The sequence below is a fragment of the Cucurbita pepo genome, chromosome LG01 (genome assembly GCF_002806865.2).
Source record: "Cucurbita pepo subsp. pepo cultivar mu-cu-16 chromosome LG01, ASM280686v2, whole genome shotgun sequence".
NCBI lineage: Eukaryota > Viridiplantae > Streptophyta > Magnoliopsida > Cucurbitales > Cucurbitaceae > Cucurbita > Cucurbita pepo.
Window position 1 is genome coordinate 19,697,199 of NC_036638.1, and position 15,358 is coordinate 19,712,556.

The 15,358-nt window shown below is 40.9% G+C and overlaps 3 protein-coding genes across 3 annotated transcripts; 2 read left to right on the top strand and 1 right to left on the bottom strand.

Annotated features, from left to right (window-relative positions):
* Nucleotides 1–38: 38 nt before the first annotated feature.
* LOC111779862 (protease Do-like 1, chloroplastic) lies at nt 39–4,887 on the bottom strand. Its single transcript, XM_023660042.1, has 8 exons — nt 4,398–4,887; nt 4,168–4,290; nt 2,971–3,142; nt 1,743–1,780; nt 1,469–1,667; nt 1,233–1,385; nt 953–1,087; nt 39–188 (listed from the first exon to the last, which is right to left on the bottom strand). Exons 1-8 carry the CDS (start codon nt 4,826–4,828, stop codon nt 111–113), a joined length of 1,329 nt encoding a protein of 442 aa, XP_023515810.1. The 5' UTR covers nt 4,829–4,887; the 3' UTR covers nt 39–110.
* Nucleotides 4,888–6,773: 1,886 nt separating this feature from the next.
* Nucleotides 6,774–11,217, top strand: LOC111780053 (L-aspartate oxidase, chloroplastic-like). The gene is made up of 8 exons (XM_023660357.1): nt 6,774–7,138; nt 7,643–7,783; nt 8,167–8,521; nt 8,604–8,846; nt 8,990–9,046; nt 9,157–9,237; nt 9,313–9,374; nt 9,981–11,217. Exons 2-8 carry the CDS (start codon nt 7,650–7,652, stop codon nt 10,990–10,992), a joined length of 1,944 nt encoding a protein of 647 aa, XP_023516125.1. The 5' UTR covers nt 6,774–7,138; nt 7,643–7,649; the 3' UTR covers nt 10,993–11,217.
* Nucleotides 11,218–11,605: 388 nt separating this feature from the next.
* Nucleotides 11,606–14,098, top strand: LOC111803217 (GDSL esterase/lipase At3g27950-like). The gene is made up of 5 exons (XM_023687529.1): nt 11,606–12,372; nt 12,553–12,753; nt 12,865–13,037; nt 13,374–13,641; nt 13,717–14,098. Exons 1-5 carry the CDS (start codon nt 11,832–11,834, stop codon nt 13,968–13,970), a joined length of 1,437 nt encoding a protein of 478 aa, XP_023543297.1. The 5' UTR covers nt 11,606–11,831; the 3' UTR covers nt 13,971–14,098.
* The last annotated feature ends 1,260 nt before the right edge of the window (nt 14,099–15,358 follow it).

Sequence of the window (15,358 nt, forward strand, 5' to 3'; positions counted from 1 at the left end):
AAACTTATTATTAGGAGTCCGAAAATGAAAGAGGAGACTATTTACAAAAGTATATTGATATTGATTAATGTAATGTACAAAAATACAAACAATGTCCAACAATTTTTGGCTCAAGATTCGTCAGGCTTTGGCTCCAGAATTACAGGAATTTTCTCCATGTGATCACCACGTAGCACCTCCACAATCACCTGAGCAAGCATCAAACAATTGGTTACCAATCAAACATCCATGAAAACATGTCACAAAATTTGAATACTTCTTGAGAATTCAAGTTCATCAATGGTTTATGTTACTGGGATCATTCTGTTTGCAGTCCATGAGACTTTTATTTGGTTATACTACATTTTTCAGGTGAAAATCCGTTTCTAATTCTTGAAACGGTATCGTATACATGACTTTTTATACACAGTTTAGAGACTAAATCGAGAATTTTTGGGTTTAAAAGTGGTTAAACTAATTTTTCTTGAAAATTATGAGACCAAATGGTTTTGTATTGTCACTAAAAGCCCACATGGGGATCATGAGGCAACTTATCCTAAGGTAGTTGGCTTCATCACATGGGATCTTCCTGTCTTTTTCAGAACCCAGAGTTTTGGAGAAATTTCATTAATATTCTCTAAGTCATTCTAGACCTCTCCCTAGTTCTTTTGGATTGGAATTTGTTCATGTAGGTTGTTTGGGGACTCTTATGGTGGGCATTTCGTTTTGGCATGCCCTTATATACATTCAAGGGGTGAATTGTGAGATCCCACGTAGGTTGGAGAGGGGAACGAAACAGGGTGTGGAAACCTCTCCCGAGTAGATGTGTTTTAAAATCTTGAGGGGAAACCCGAAAGGGAAAGTCCAAAGAGGACAATATTTGCTAGTAGTGCGCTTGGGTTGTTACAAATGCCTTAAGCTAAGAGTTTCAACGAGCTAAAGAAAAAAAATGAAACAGGAAAGTTCAGATTACCTTGTCACCAACTTTACACTGGTCAAGAATTCTGTACAAATCGCTTCCATTCGCGACCTTCTTCCCGTTCACCGACGTTATTATATCTCCCAATATAAGTCTACCATAAGCATCCCTCTTAGTCGGTAGCAGGCCCTGCATAATGTGAAGTGATCAAATCTTCTTTAACTTAAGTATTGAGGTTGGAGGTCTTTTCAAGTTCTTGGAGATATAATGGAACAATGAAACGCTATAGGTATTAGAATAGAAATGCAGAGAGAAAAAGAGAGGAAACTAATACAGCTTTCCCAGCAGGACCATTTGCAGGAGCATCCAAAACAAGCACTCCGCTTACGCCCAGCTGTTCGACAGACTGATCGGGAGCAAACTTGATTCCTAATATCGGTCTTGTCACCTTCCCATATCGCACCAACTGATCAACAATGCCGCTCACCTACATTGACAGAATGTTGATGAATACTTCTTCAAATCAAGGGAACTTCAGCAGCTTGTAAGATATGTCATATGTGTACTAACAGTGTCAACTGGGATTGAAAATCCAACACCTGAGGATGCCCCAGATGGAGAATATATTGCTGTGTTTATTCCGATGAGGTTTCCCGAGCTATCGAGAAGCGGGCCTCCACTGTTTCCTGGATTAATGGCTGCATCTGTCTGAATTACATCTTGAATGGGCCTACCAGTAGCAGCAGAACTAATCTCTCTGCGAAGGCCACTGTCAAGAGCAAGATGAATGCTTAGTATATGATATATTAATATAGTGTATGGTCAAATCTGTGGGGTCTCATACCTGATTACCCCAGTCGTAAGAGTATGATCAAGTCCGAACTGCATCGACAATAATGATTATATTTTAGGACATCAAATGGGGAAATGTACAAGACAATAAAGAAGCTACCATGATGAGACTGGCTTTAGAGCCAATGAAAAAAATGATGATCTAAACCCGAGTTCTTTTTCTAATACAAAAATGTGTATATTTTTATATGTGAAGCCCAAGACCTGGGATGCCAAAATCTTTGCTTCGAGTTGCAGTGCTCTTTTGACTAATGTAAGATCCCACATTGATTGGAGAGGGGAACGAATCGTTCCTTATAAGGGTGTGGAAACCTCTCCCTGACAGACATGTTTTAAAACTTTAAGAGGAAGCTCAGAAGGGAAAGCCCGAAAAGGACAATACATGCTGCTGTTACAAATGGTATCAGAGCCAGACACTGANCCCTTCACCACCCCCATGGGGATGGTCTACAGGGTTCATAACTACTCCTCTTACTACAGGACGCTTACCTAGCCAACATTTAGATCCGGCTCTACCCAAACTTTTCTGGTTTACCCCAGCATTCCCCACTTGGCAGTGTGCTAGCGAGGACGCTGGCCCCAAGGGGGGTGGATTATGAGATCCCACATTGGTTGAAGAGAAGAACGAAACATTCCTTATCAGGGCATGAAAACCTCTCCCTAGCAAACACGTTTTAAAACCTTGTGGGGAAGCCCAGAAGGGAAAGTCCAAAGAGGACAATATCGGCTAGCGGTAGGCTTGGACTGTTACAAATGGTATCAAAGCCAGACACCGAGTAGTGTGCCAGCGGGACGTTGGGCCCCCAAGAGGGGTGGATTGTGAGATCCAACATTGGTTGGAGAGGGGAACAAAACATTCTTTATAAGGGTGTGGAAATTTCTCCCTAGCAGACGTGTTTTAAAACCTTGAGGGGAGGCCCGGAAGGGAAAGTCCAAAGAGGACAATATCTGCTAACGGTGGGCTTGGACTATTACAACTTATTTCTTAGATGACATCATTACATGTACACAAGTATCAGAGGAGTGTTGTGCAATTACCAACAGCAAAATTTTTTAGAATCTTGTTAATAGTGAATACTCTTTACAGAAAATGCTTCATCCTAGATTATTCATTTTTTGACATAAGAAATCAGTAGCCTGAACTTCTATATATTAGATGCATGAACATGACAATGGGCACCATAAACCCAATGGCTAAGGCAGTGAATAGAAAAACTCACAGGGTTTCCAATAGCAAACACTTTCTGACCAACAAGCAAGTCTGCTGAGATACCAACAGGTATAGGTCTTAGTTTGTCTTTTGGTGCATCGATACGCAAGACAGCAACATCCTTGTCTTGGTCGAATCCAACAACTTTTGCATCGAAAGTAGTTTGGTCAGCTAGAGTGACTCTGTACAAAACTAAAACCAGTTTAAATGTGAAGAATGAGGTGCCACGCTAAGTTTTAAGTCTAAATTCAAATACAAAACTTTAACTCATTACAAATAATAAAAGAACTTGATGCTATTCTTTTCATGTTCCTGAGGCAAAAAGTGTTATAGAATATACATTTCAAAGACATTACTCACAATACATAACCACGAAAACAAAATCACATAGCCAAACAATATGACACAGTTATGCCGAATGTGGCTGCACATGTGAGATCCCACATCCATTGGAGAGGGAAAACTTCTCCCAGGTGGACGTATTTTAAAACCTTGAGGAAAAGCTCGGAAGGGGAAGCCCAAAGAGGACAATATTTGCTAGCGAAGGGCTTGGGCTGTTACAAATGATATCAAAGTTAGACACTAGGTGGTGTGCCAGTGAGGACGTTGGGCCCCCAATTGGGGTGGATCGTGGGATCCCACATCGGTTGGAGAAGGAATGAAACATTCCTTATAAGGGTGTGGAAACCTCTCCCTAGTGAACGCGTTCTAAAACCTTGAGGGAAAGCTCGGAAGGAAAAGCCCAATGAGGACATTATCTGCTAGTGGTGGACTTGTGCTGTTACAAATGGTATCAAAACTAGACAGTGTGCAGCGAGGATGCTGGCCCCCAAGGGGGGTGGATTGTGAGATCCTACATCGGTTGGAGAGGTGAATTAAACATTCCTTATAAGGGTGTGGAAACCTCTCCCTCTCCCTAGTGGACGCGTTTTAAAATCTTGAGGGGAAGCTCGGAAAGAAAAGTCCGAAGATGACAATATCTGCTAGCGGTGGGTTTGGCTGCTACACCACATTTATGAAAATATTAAGGCTAAAAGCATTTTTTGAGGACCATTTCCAACATATTGGTTCTACAATTAAATACTTTGATGATGCTTCATATCCTATTAATACCACAGCCTTAAATGGATACAGCCCCAAGGTAATGAACACACAAATGAATACCATGGAAGTTATACATAGTCACTAAAGAGTGTTCATGACTAACCTGAGATCAGAAGCACCACGAATTACATGGTAATTGGTGACAATATTTCCATCCTTATCCCACACAAATCCAGAACCCGATCCTTGTGGTACCTCCAACACGTCTAGTGTAAAAGCATCTTGCCTAAACCCACATCAAAATCACATTTCAAATTGACAATCGCACCAAAATTAGACCTCCAAGAAACGACCCAAGTTATAATCAGAACTCAAATCCAAAAGGAGAATTACCTTGCAGCAAGATTTGTGATATAAACTACAGAAGGAGTATTCTCCTGAAAGAGACGAACTGTTGCGAGTTCATCCGTCTGCAATTTTCTAGGAGTGGTGACAACAAAAGCAGCCGCCGGATCAACATCTGTAACAAAGAGAGAAAAGGACAAGAACACCGAAGTGGTGAAAATTAGCAGCGACTCGCAAATTGAAGCAAAGGGGTTCGAGGGATTGGTGAGTTTTGTGTCAGTTGTAGCTGAAATTTGATTGCGCTTCTTGTTGTGGCCGAGAATGGAGAAGATGGGGTATCTAAAATGGCAGCTGGGGTTCGAGAAATTGTGAAAAGGGATGGATTTAGAGAGAAAGAAGGAAGTGGGTCTTCCGTTTGGAGGCCGAGAAAGTGGGGAGAAATGGAAGAAAGTGGAAGCGAGGGAAAATGCAGCAGCCATCACTTTTCTGCTTGGACAGTTGACGCAAATTGGATCGCTCAATTCAGTTCAGCCAGCTTTATGATAATATTAAAATTATAATAAATTTGGCGTCCCAAATTCTTTTCTCCACTGTTTACTGCAATTGTTTATTCCTTCCATATGTTTATATATTTATGATCATATTCAAGACTATAATTTTGTATTTTGTGTTTATAGAACATGAAACTTTTGATTAGATGTTAAAAAATCAAAATTTCTATTACTTATTTTGGTTAAATTGATATATAATTCCTAGCCCATTTCTATTACTTATTCGCTCCATCTTTTCCTCGAGTGCGAGCTATGTGAGGGAGATTAGCAAGGGACGTGGTGATGGTTCATTAGAGACAACTTGCTAATTCGTTGGGGGTGTCTAGGTTATAAATAATGAGTGTTAATGACATTAGAAGATGCATATCATTTTAGCTCTCTTGTGATGTTTATCGAGATCTAATGTAACAGCTCTCATAATGTCCATTTAACTTTTGAGTCGCTTTTCAGTAAGCTCTTTGGTTAACGGATGTCTCATGCTTGTGGGAGGATCTTTCGTCTTCCCTTTTCACTCCCTAACAGGAGATGTTCTTATCTTACAAAATTGCAAATTTCAGAGCCAGTTCCATGTATCTTAATCCTGGATTTAATATATGTAGTGTCGCTCTAGAAAGTTGAAAGCCCCCTTATCCTTAAAACTAATGTGCAGTTCATCCAAGGTAGATGCCCGTTTACATGGGATGGTTGGTTGCATACAGGAATGTTGGCAAGAAAATGAAGGTAGCAGATATATAGTTATATTCCAACGGCGTAGCCTGGCATTGAGGAACACTATTTTCTGGTTTGGCATATCAACTCTAAAACAAGATTAGATGGAAATAACATTAGAAACTTACCCACAAAAGCGCCCAAAAAAGTGCTCAAATAATAGTGGACTTAACTTCAAACTAAGCCCGGTTGAAATCAAAGAAATTGGGCACTATCGGGGTTTTACTGTAGAGAGCTTCTATAACAGCCTAAATCTACTGCTAATAGATATCGTCTATTTTAGTCTATTACATATCGTTGTTAGCTTCACGTTTAAAACGCGTTAGACACCAGGCAGCGTGTCAACAAGGATACTAGGTCCTCAAGGAGAGTGGAGTGTGAGATCTCATATCGGTTGGAGAAAGAAACATATCATTCTTTATAAGAGTGTGGAAACCTCTCCCTAACATACGCGTTTTCAAACGGTAAGTCTAACAATAATATATAACGGGTCAAAATGGATTTAGATTATTACATATTTTGATGACTATTAAAATGTCTGGACTTAAGCCGATGCTATCTCTACTGAACTCGTTTGCATTGTGGAAGTGACCCTCAATTATATTCAAACCATGCCTCAAATGCTAAGTTAATTTGAGCTAAAAAGATGGCATTTTTACTGCATTTCTTTATTTACATTATCATAAGACTTGGAATGCTAGTGGCCTCCAAATTCCCTTTTCGTCATTGTGGCTCACAAGCCTCCATGTCACCCACCATAATATTTCCCCCTTTTTGCTTTGCCCACTTATGTTCTCTTCCCATCCTCTTTTACTCTTTTCTTTTTCCTTTCTAAATCAAAATGAAATTAATTACCAAATAAAATATATTCATAAATTTTGCATCATCGCTCCAATACCTGAAAGAAAAATAAATATTTATCTAGAATTGAATAGTTTTGAGTCGAAATATGATAGTTATTGGAGACAATTTTGTGGGTAAGCTAATTTTTAAAATGTCACAAATTGATTGCAAATAAGGCACCTACAACCAACCATAAGAGGAGAAAAAAAGTGAGCTTTTGTTGATTCTAAGGGTGGATTCACTTGATGAGTTAAAAAAGGTAAAAAGGAAGACGACAAGGAGCACATATGGCTATTACAATGGGGAATTGTGATGGCTGCATATAAGAATGGGATGGCGCCAACTTCATGGGCGTGGCGCATCAGGAAAACAGTGGGCAACCTTTCTGCGCCTCTGCTTCTTCGCCATTCCGTTTCAACTCCATTTCCCCATTCACTTTTTCCCTATTAATTCCTGCAATTTCTCTTCCTTGTAGTTAATCCGAATCTCTCTCTGTTCTTGCTTTTCTCCTCGTATTTGTTCTTGCTCTTGTCGTTCCTTACGTTCCCTTGTCTGCCTAATCAGCAATAACAAAACCCAGATTGAGATTTTGTCCTTGGTTCGGCTGCTCTGTTTTAAGTCTCTGAAACCCTGAGAAGACCCTTCATTTTAGCTGTTTGATTCAACGTCTTCTTGCGGTTTTCGCAGGTATTTCTCCCCATTTCATTTATGTTGTTCGATATTTCACTCTGTTTTATCTTTCATAAGGGAAATCCAGTTTTCCATGTCGACCAGATTCATATCTGTTTTACCCCCGTTTGAACGGTGGATGTTGATTTTTTGCCCTTTAGAATCTTTTTCCTCTTTGTTAGCTTTATCAATTTTGAGGGATTGAGATCATGATTACTTGAACTGGGTCAGTTTTCATATGAATTTCAAAGTAGAACGTGAATTGGCTTGTGGGAATCTCTAAGGGATAAAGAAAGCTCTCGAATGAATGGAAGAAGGCAGTGCATGCAATGAAGAAGAGTAGCTAACCCGTTTTTACATCTCTTTAGACACTTAGGATACTTGGAAGTGATTTATGCCAACAATTGTTCTTGTTTCTTTATGAACCATGCCTGTTGTCTCTGAGAATCGAATAACATTTCGAAACGAAACGTCTCATAGGAAGCGCTGACATGTGATTTCTCTTACTCTTGTTGGCTGAAGGGCTGCAATGGCGATTTGTATACCTGTTGGAAGCTGCAAACTGTTCTGCAGGGCGGTAGACTTGAAGTGGCAAGGTTGTAGAAAAGCTCAATGGGATGCTAGTATAGCTTTCAAAAGATGCTCACAGGATGAGTTCTCACGGTACGGAACATAGATACCGAACTAGATGAATATAATGATCAAAACAAACTGTGGTTTACTGCATTCCTCCCTGGATCACTTCTATCATTTTGTCAATATCATGTTTGTTGATGGGTTCCAGCTGAACAGTACCTGGGTATCTCACATTTATAGAGTTAATATCAGAAATTATCGTCCAAATATGACGGGATCGGGGAATAGCTTCTCTTTATATCCACTGAACTTTGACATTACACGGAAGAGCTTTGCATAAGACAGTTTTTTCTTGTTTGATACTTTTATTTCTATCTTGCATTGAGTTATGTTCGACAAATTGATGCATACTTTTTACCTGTTTAACACCATGGACTTCATGTTACTTATTGTTTGACACGATTGTTCAGGTCGCATAGGTTAAGCAAGTTCTCACATTTACAAAGCAGCAAGACTTCCCAACCTACAATTAATGGGAAATGGAGAACTCCGACTACAGTCGCTTCAGCGTGCTTGAATGACGGTTCAACGAAATATTTTGATTTTGTTATTATTGGTAGCGGAGTTGCTGGCCTTCGTTATGCTCTTGAAGTTGCGAAACACGGGTCTGTAGCTGTGATTACCAAGGCTGAGCCTCATGAGAGCAACACAAATTATGCTCAAGGTGGTGTTAGTGCTGTTCTTTGTCCTTCAGACTCTGTTGAAAGTCATGTGCAGGACACCATTGTAGCCGGAGCTCATCTGTGCGACGAGGAGACAGTTAGAGTATGTTTTCCAGCTTATCATAAGCTTCAATACCATTTTTCTTTCTTTCTTTCTTTCTTTTGAAGTTGCCTATTTTCTTTAGGTTGTATGTACAGAAGGACCTGACAGAATCAGAGAGTTGATTGCTATGGGCGCATCGTTCGACCATGGGGAAGATGGTAACTTGCATCTAGCAAGGGAAGGGGGACACTCTCATCGTCGGATTGTTCATGCTGCAGATATGACTGGAAGGGAAATCGAGCGGGCTCTTTTGGAGGCAGTTGTTAGGGATCCTAACATTTTTGTGCTTCAGCACCATTTTGCAATCGACTTGCTAACTTCCGAGGTTTGCTTTTGTCTGTTGTTTCTTCTGATTTTAGCGATTGTATCAAAAAAAAACGTGAGAAATTTAGACATCAGAGTAATATCAAAGTACAAATCAAATGCTTTAGAATTCAGTAACATGAAATGATGTTGCTAATGTTGCAGGATGGTTCTGACATTGTTTGTGTTGGCGTTGATACTTTGAACGCCGAGACACGGGAGGTGATGTCTCAATTCATCCCAACACATATCAAATTATCAGGACGCAATTCTGAGTCTTAGTCAATTCATGTATTCTGCTTTTTAACGTCGTTTCTCTCGTGTACTTCCAGGTAACACGGTTTATTTCAAAGGTGACTTTACTTGCCTCGGGTGGAGCTGGACATATGTATCCATCAACAACGAATCCCCCGGTACTTTTCGTTTCCCGATCTACAACCTTCTAAATGAAACTAATTAAACTAATGTTGGTTGGTATTTGCTTAAAGGTTGCCACAGGAGATGGAATTGCCATGTCTCATCGAGCTCAAGCTGTAATTTCCAACATGGAGTGAGTAACCATCTCAGTTATTGCGATTTATTTTATGCATCATGATTGTTCCTGAGTTTGGTTGATAAGCGTTGCTCGGTTTCCCAAGTATACGATCCTTGTAAGTACAATTATCATTTTCCAGAGGGAATGAATGCTACACATTACCAAATTCTACTCCTACAATTAAAAGACACAATAAACAACTATATTAAAGACACCGGGTGGTGGGCTAGTGAGGACGCTGGGCCCTGAAGAGGGGGTGGATGGTGAGATCCCACATCGGTTGGAGAGGGGAACGAAACATTCTTTATAAAGGTGTGAAAATCTCTCCCTAGTAGACACGTTTTAAAAACCTTGAAGGGAAGCTCGAAAGGAAAAGCCCAAAGAGGACAATATCTGCTAGCAGTGGGCTTGGGCCGTTACAATTAGACAATAAAATATCTAAATAAACAATCGAAAGACACATCATCTTACCTTCCAAGTATCGCTTTGAGGATGCAGGAGTAGCTTCGTTCTTGTTTTGTTGGTTAATTTGTAGTTTTGCTTCATTTCCTCGGGTCGATTCGGGGAATGATTAAGGATGATAGGAGTCATGGTTCTAATTAAATTTGGTATCTAATGCAGATTTGTGCAGTTCCACCCAACTGCCTTAGCTGATGAGGGCCTTCCAGTCAGACCAGACAAGCCGAGAGAAAACGCTTTTCTTATTACTGAAGCCGTTAGGGGTGATGGCGGTATCCTGTACAATTTAAGTATGGAAAGATTTATGCCGTTGTATGATGAGAGAGCCGAGCTCGCCCCCAGAGACGTTGTGGCTAGAAGCATAGACGACCAGCTGAAAAAGCGAAATGAGAAGTATGTGCTACTAGATATTAGTCACAAACCCAGGGAAAGTATTCTCTCTCATTTCCCCAACATTGCTGCTGAGTGCCTCAAGTATGGTTTGGACATTACATGCCAGCCAATCCCAGTAGTTCCTGCTGCCCATTACATTTGTGGAGGAGTTCGTGCAGGGCTTCAGGGAGAGACTAATGTGCAGGGTCTATACGTGGCCGGTGAGGTTGCTTGCACGGGTTTACACGGAGCTAACCGTCTAGCTAGCAACTCATTGCTCGAAGCTCTAGTTTTTGCACGAAGGGCAGTTGAGCCCTCTGTTGTTCATATGAAGAGCTCAAGTTTTGATTCCAGTGCCTTGAATAGGTGGGCTAGACCATTTGTTCCCCTGTCCCTTGGAAACCATTTCATGAGCAGAATCATATCTATGACAAACAACGTAAGGAAACAATTACAACTAATCATGTGGAAGTATGTCGGAATTGTTCGGTCAACCACCAGGCTCGAGACTGCTGAGCAGAAGATCAGTGAGCTAGAAGCAACATGGGAGGAGTACTTGTTTCATCAAGGATGGGAGCCAACAATGGTGGCTCTGCAGGTTTGTGAAATGAGGAACCTGTTTTGCTGCGCAAAGCTAGTTGTTAGCAGCGCCCTCGCTCGGCAAGAGAGCCGTGGGCTTCACTATACAATCGATTTTCCTCATCTCGAGGAGAGCAAGAGGCTTCCGACCATTATACTTCCTTGTTCACCAACCAAAAGTACTTGGAGCTCAAGACAGCTTCACTGGCAACCTGTGTCGTAGTAGTAAATACTGTCTCTGCTATGGCAAACATGGTACTGCCTAAATCATTATATTCATTGACAGAGTTATCATTCTTTTGTGTAGCCTCATTTGCCTAAGGTTACATATCTTATGTGCAACTTGCAGCTTTTATTGCATACAAGGTTAGGTTCTCCTGCTTAGTAGTTTCTATGTTTCTAAACATCAAATTATTTAGTATCTATGATTTTGAGATTGTTGAATTGTTTGCAAGAGCTTTTGAAGATTTTCTCCATATCTTTGATTTTTTATTGTGAGAAGGTGAATGACTCATGTGACTGTCCAAGTCAACCGCTAGCAAATATTGTCCTCTTTGAGCTTCCCTTCAAGGTTTTTAAAACGCGTCTGGTTTCCTCTCATATCGGTTGGAGAGGGGAACGAAACATTACTTATGAGGGTGTGGAAACCTCTCCCTACCAGACGCGTTTTAAAACCTTGAGGGAAGGCTTGGAAAGGAAAACCCAGAGAGAACAATATATGCTAGAGTTGGACTTGAGCTATTACAAGTGGTACTAGAGCCAGACACCGGGTGGTGTGCCAGTGAGGATGCTGAGCCCCGAAGGAGGGTGGACACCAGGCGGTGTGCTAGCGAGGACGCTGGGTCTTGCTTTGCGCATCGATTGGAGAGAGGAACGAAAGCGAGCAAGGATGTTGGGCCCAAATAGGGTGAATTCTGAGATTTTACATCAGTTGTAGAAGAGAACAAAGTATTGGGGTGTGAAAATCTCTCAGTAGCGCCCAAATTGGACAATATCTACTAGTGGTGGACTTAGGCCGTTAGAACTCACAGTGTTTTCTTGGGGTTGGGAAATTTCTTGGCCATGGACAAATCCCTGTCATGTGCTAAGAAGATTAACATGTTCAGAAAAATACAAAGATCTGTTGTACTATGTCAGGACAACCCATGCGTAGAACAAGGATGTTCAATTTTCTTCTCCTTTGTCCACGCTTGTGGCGCCCCTATGTCGTACCCTTCTCCAAATTCAATCCATCTAAAATCCACTCTCCGCTCATTTCGTCTCAGTGCGCCGCTACTTCCCATTATCACAAGTTGCCTATCAAACCATTCAAAGTCTGAGAGGCATTGCTTTTGCTTAGCGTGGTGGAAAATTATGGACCCACTTAAGCTCCGTCGTGTGTTGGTGTTTCTGTTTCTGGGTTTAGTGGGACGAACGGTGGCGTTGGCTGGCGGCAGCGGCTCCGGTTGTGGGTTTCCGGCTGTGTACAACTTCGGCGACTCAAACTCGGACACTGGAGGAATATCGGCTGCATTCAATGTGATTCAGTCACCTAATGGCGTAACCTTCTTTGGACATCCTTCTGGGAGGGCCTGTGATGGCCGTCTCATTATAGACTTCATTGGTAACTTACCAAATTTGTTCATATCTCTCTGTTTGTGAAGGTTATGCACAAATTACTTACACTGTAAATCATAGCTCAATAAGAACCACAATTCAACTGGAATCCACCTATTCTTGAACTCAAAATCATAGTTGAATTAACTCCATTTTGAGCTCTTATGATTTGTGTGATTTTCTGCAGCTGAGAAGCTGAAATTTCCATATCTGAGTGCATATCTGGACTCAGTAGGAACAAGCTTTAGGCATGGAGCTAACTTTGCAACAGGAGGTTCGTCGATTCGTCCTGGTGGTTACAGCCCTTTTCATCTCGGCCTCCAAGTATCACAGTTCATCCAATTCAAATCCCGCTCGACCTATCTATACAATCGACTCCGCTCCAACAGTCAGTTTCTCAATAATTATTCTTTGCACATTACACTTCTCAGAATAGAACAGAGCTTCCTCTCTTTGTTGTATGAATTTTCTAACACAAATGTTGGCTACATGTTGACAGACAGGACATCTCTACCAATGAAAAGTATAGCGAGGCCCCAGGAGTTTCCGAAGGCACTATATACGTTCGATATCGCACAGAACGATCTCTCCTACGGTTTCCAACACTCATCAGAAGAACAAGTTAAAGCTTCAATTCCAGATATACTAAACACATTCTCTGAAGCTGTGGAAGTAGGCAATCTAAATCACTCACTCAACAATGCACATAAAAACTGTAATGACCCGACTTTCCGCACACACATCGGTTGGAGAGGCGAACGAAGCATTCCTTATAAGGGTGTGAAAACCTCTCCTTAACAGACGCATTTTAAAACCTCGAGGAAAAAGTCCAAAGAGAACAATATCTGCTAGCAGTGGGCTTGGGTGGTTACAAATGCATAAATTATACATTTTTTGTTGTTAAGTGATGACTCCGACCGATGTGTGTGCGGAAAATCAGGTCATTACAAAAACACTTCCAGAAACTTTAATGAAAGCTCTGATGTTGTTTTTTGGTGTATGTTTCAGCAACTGTACAAGGAAGGGGCAAGATATTTCTGGGTGCATAACACAGGTCCAATTGGATGTCTGCCTTTTGCCATTCTGGATAACAAGAGGCCAGGTAATATAGACAGTGTCGGGTGCGTGAAGAGTGCAAATGAAGTCGCTCGAGAACTCAACCGACAGCTTAAGAATCTGCTGCTAGAGCTAAGGAAAAAGCTTCCTCAAGCTAGAATCACACACGTAGACATGTATTCAGCCAAATATCTGCTCATAAGCGACGCAAAAGCGCAAGGTTGTCACCTTTTTATCTCGATGTCCGTTCAAAATATCGATCGGAAGTTAACTTTAGTATTGGAATTGGTGGCAGGTTTTGTTAATCCAGTGAAGTTTTGTTGTGGGAGCTTTCATGGCTTTTATATTAACTGTGGGAAGAAAGAAGTTGTGAATGGAACACTTTATGAGAATAATCCTTGCAAAGATCCATCAAAGCATGTTAGTTGGGATGGCATACACTACTCTGAGGCTGCAAACTTGTGGCTTGCTAACCATATTTTGAATGGTTCATTTTCAGACCCACCATTGTCGATTGATAAAGCTTGTCAAGCTGCTCATGATGTATGATAATGACAGTAAGTTTGATGAATTACTTGTTGATTCATATCAAGAAAATGCTTAACATTGAACATGTGAGCATGAACTGTAGCCACACCTTTTGAAAATATAATATGTGGTTGTCAACTGATTCTCCACTCATTTTGCTTCCTGTTTGTTTTGGAGTTCTTGTCATCTATTATCAACCACTCATTTCTTTGTAATCCTTTTTTTCTTCCAAAAAAATTTCTAGGTTCGTAGTTGTAATAGTCCAAGCCCACCGCTAGTAGATATTGATTACTCTCTTTGGGTTTTCCTTCTGAACTTCCCTTCAAGGTTTTAGAATGTGTCTGTTCGGGAGAAGTTTTCACACCCTTATAAGGAATGTTTTGTTTCCTCCTCCAACCAAGGTGGGATCTCACAATCCACCTCCCTTAGGGCCCAATATCTCCTGGTTGGCATACTGCCTGGTGTCTGGGTCTGATACTATTTGTAACAGCCTAAATCCATCGCTAGCAGATATTGTCCGCTTTGACCCGTTACGTATCGCTGTCAGTCTCACGGTTTTAAAACACGTCTGTTATGGAGAGGTTTCCATACCCTTTTAATGTATGCTTTGTTGTCCTCTCCATCTGATAATCCGTGGAGGGTGTCAAGTTGAAGATTTCAAGCAAAGAATGATAAAGAAAACTCTGTATGTAATGTATATAATGATCTCCTCATCCTTGTGTAACAACTTTCAGCTTTATGTAACACTAGCATATCTTTGGGCTTCCCCTCAAGATTTTTAAAACGTGTCTGTTAGACAGAGCTTTCTACACTTTTATAAAGAAGACTTCTGTTCGTTTTCTTCTCCAACCGATGCGGGATCTCCATCCACTCCTTTGGAGGCTTAGGGTCTTCGATGGCATATTACTCGGTGTTTGACTCTGATACCATTTGCAACAACCCAAGCTCAAGTTCACTGTAGCAGATCCTGTTCTTTTTAGACTTTCTCTTCTGAACTTCTCCTCAAAGTTTTTAAAACGCATTTGTTAGGGAGAGGTTTCCACATCCTTATAAGAAATGATTCATTCTCCTCTCCAACCAACGTGGAATCTCTCTACATTGAATTGAAAACCATAAAGTCGGAGCACCGAATAACATGATCATCAACTATTCTTTCACCTTTTTTGTTTCCTGGTATCTTCAAAGAAGGATCCCTATCAAGATCCCCTGCTGATATGGTTCACATTTATTTTTCAAGCCCAAAGAATCTCCTATTTGACTGATCCCCACTCTACCTTTTTCAAAGTCAAAATCCCTCAACTTCCTCTCATTTTCTAGATTCTTCCATTCATCTTTATTCATATCCGACCCGTTAAGTGAAACTAAAAGCAAACAATGGGAATGCAACCAAAACAAGATCCATGGGTGAA

What these genes read in the sequence shown, in the direction of transcription:
- LOC111803217 (XM_023687529.1), top strand. Translation starts at nt 11,832, where the DNA reads ATGGACAAATCCCTGTCATGTGCTAAGAAGATTAACATGTTCAGAAAA. An exon ending in TCTCATTATAGACTTCATTG is followed by an intron (nt 12,373 to 12,552) that starts GTAACTTACCAA and finishes GATTTTCTGCAG; the next exon opens with CTGAGAAGCTGAAATTTCCA. An exon ending in CATTCTCTGAAGCTGTGGAA is followed by an intron (nt 13,038 to 13,373) that starts GTAGGCAATCTA and finishes TGTATGTTTCAG; the next exon opens with CAACTGTACAAGGAAGGGGC.
- LOC111779862 (XM_023660042.1), bottom strand. Translation starts at nt 4,828, where the DNA reads ATGGCTGCTGCATTTTCCCTCGCTTCCACTTTCTTCCATTTCTCCCCA. An exon ending in CTTACGACTGGGGTAATCAG is followed by an intron (nt 1,668 to 1,742) that starts GTATGAGACCCC and finishes TGCTCTTGACAG; the next exon opens with TGGCCTTCGCAGAGAGATTA. An exon ending in ATGGTCCTGCTGGGAAAGCT is followed by an intron (nt 1,088 to 1,232) that starts GTATTAGTTTCC and finishes CACATTATGCAG; the next exon opens with GGCCTGCTACCGACTAAGAG.
- LOC111780053 (XM_023660357.1), top strand. Translation starts at nt 7,650, where the DNA reads ATGGCGATTTGTATACCTGTTGGAAGCTGCAAACTGTTCTGCAGGGCG. An exon ending in TCACAGGATGAGTTCTCACG is followed by an intron (nt 7,784 to 8,166) that starts GTACGGAACATA and finishes ACGATTGTTCAG; the next exon opens with GTCGCATAGGTTAAGCAAGT. An exon ending in GCTGTAATTTCCAACATGGA is followed by an intron (nt 9,375 to 9,980) that starts GTGAGTAACCAT and finishes TATCTAATGCAG; the next exon opens with ATTTGTGCAGTTCCACCCAA.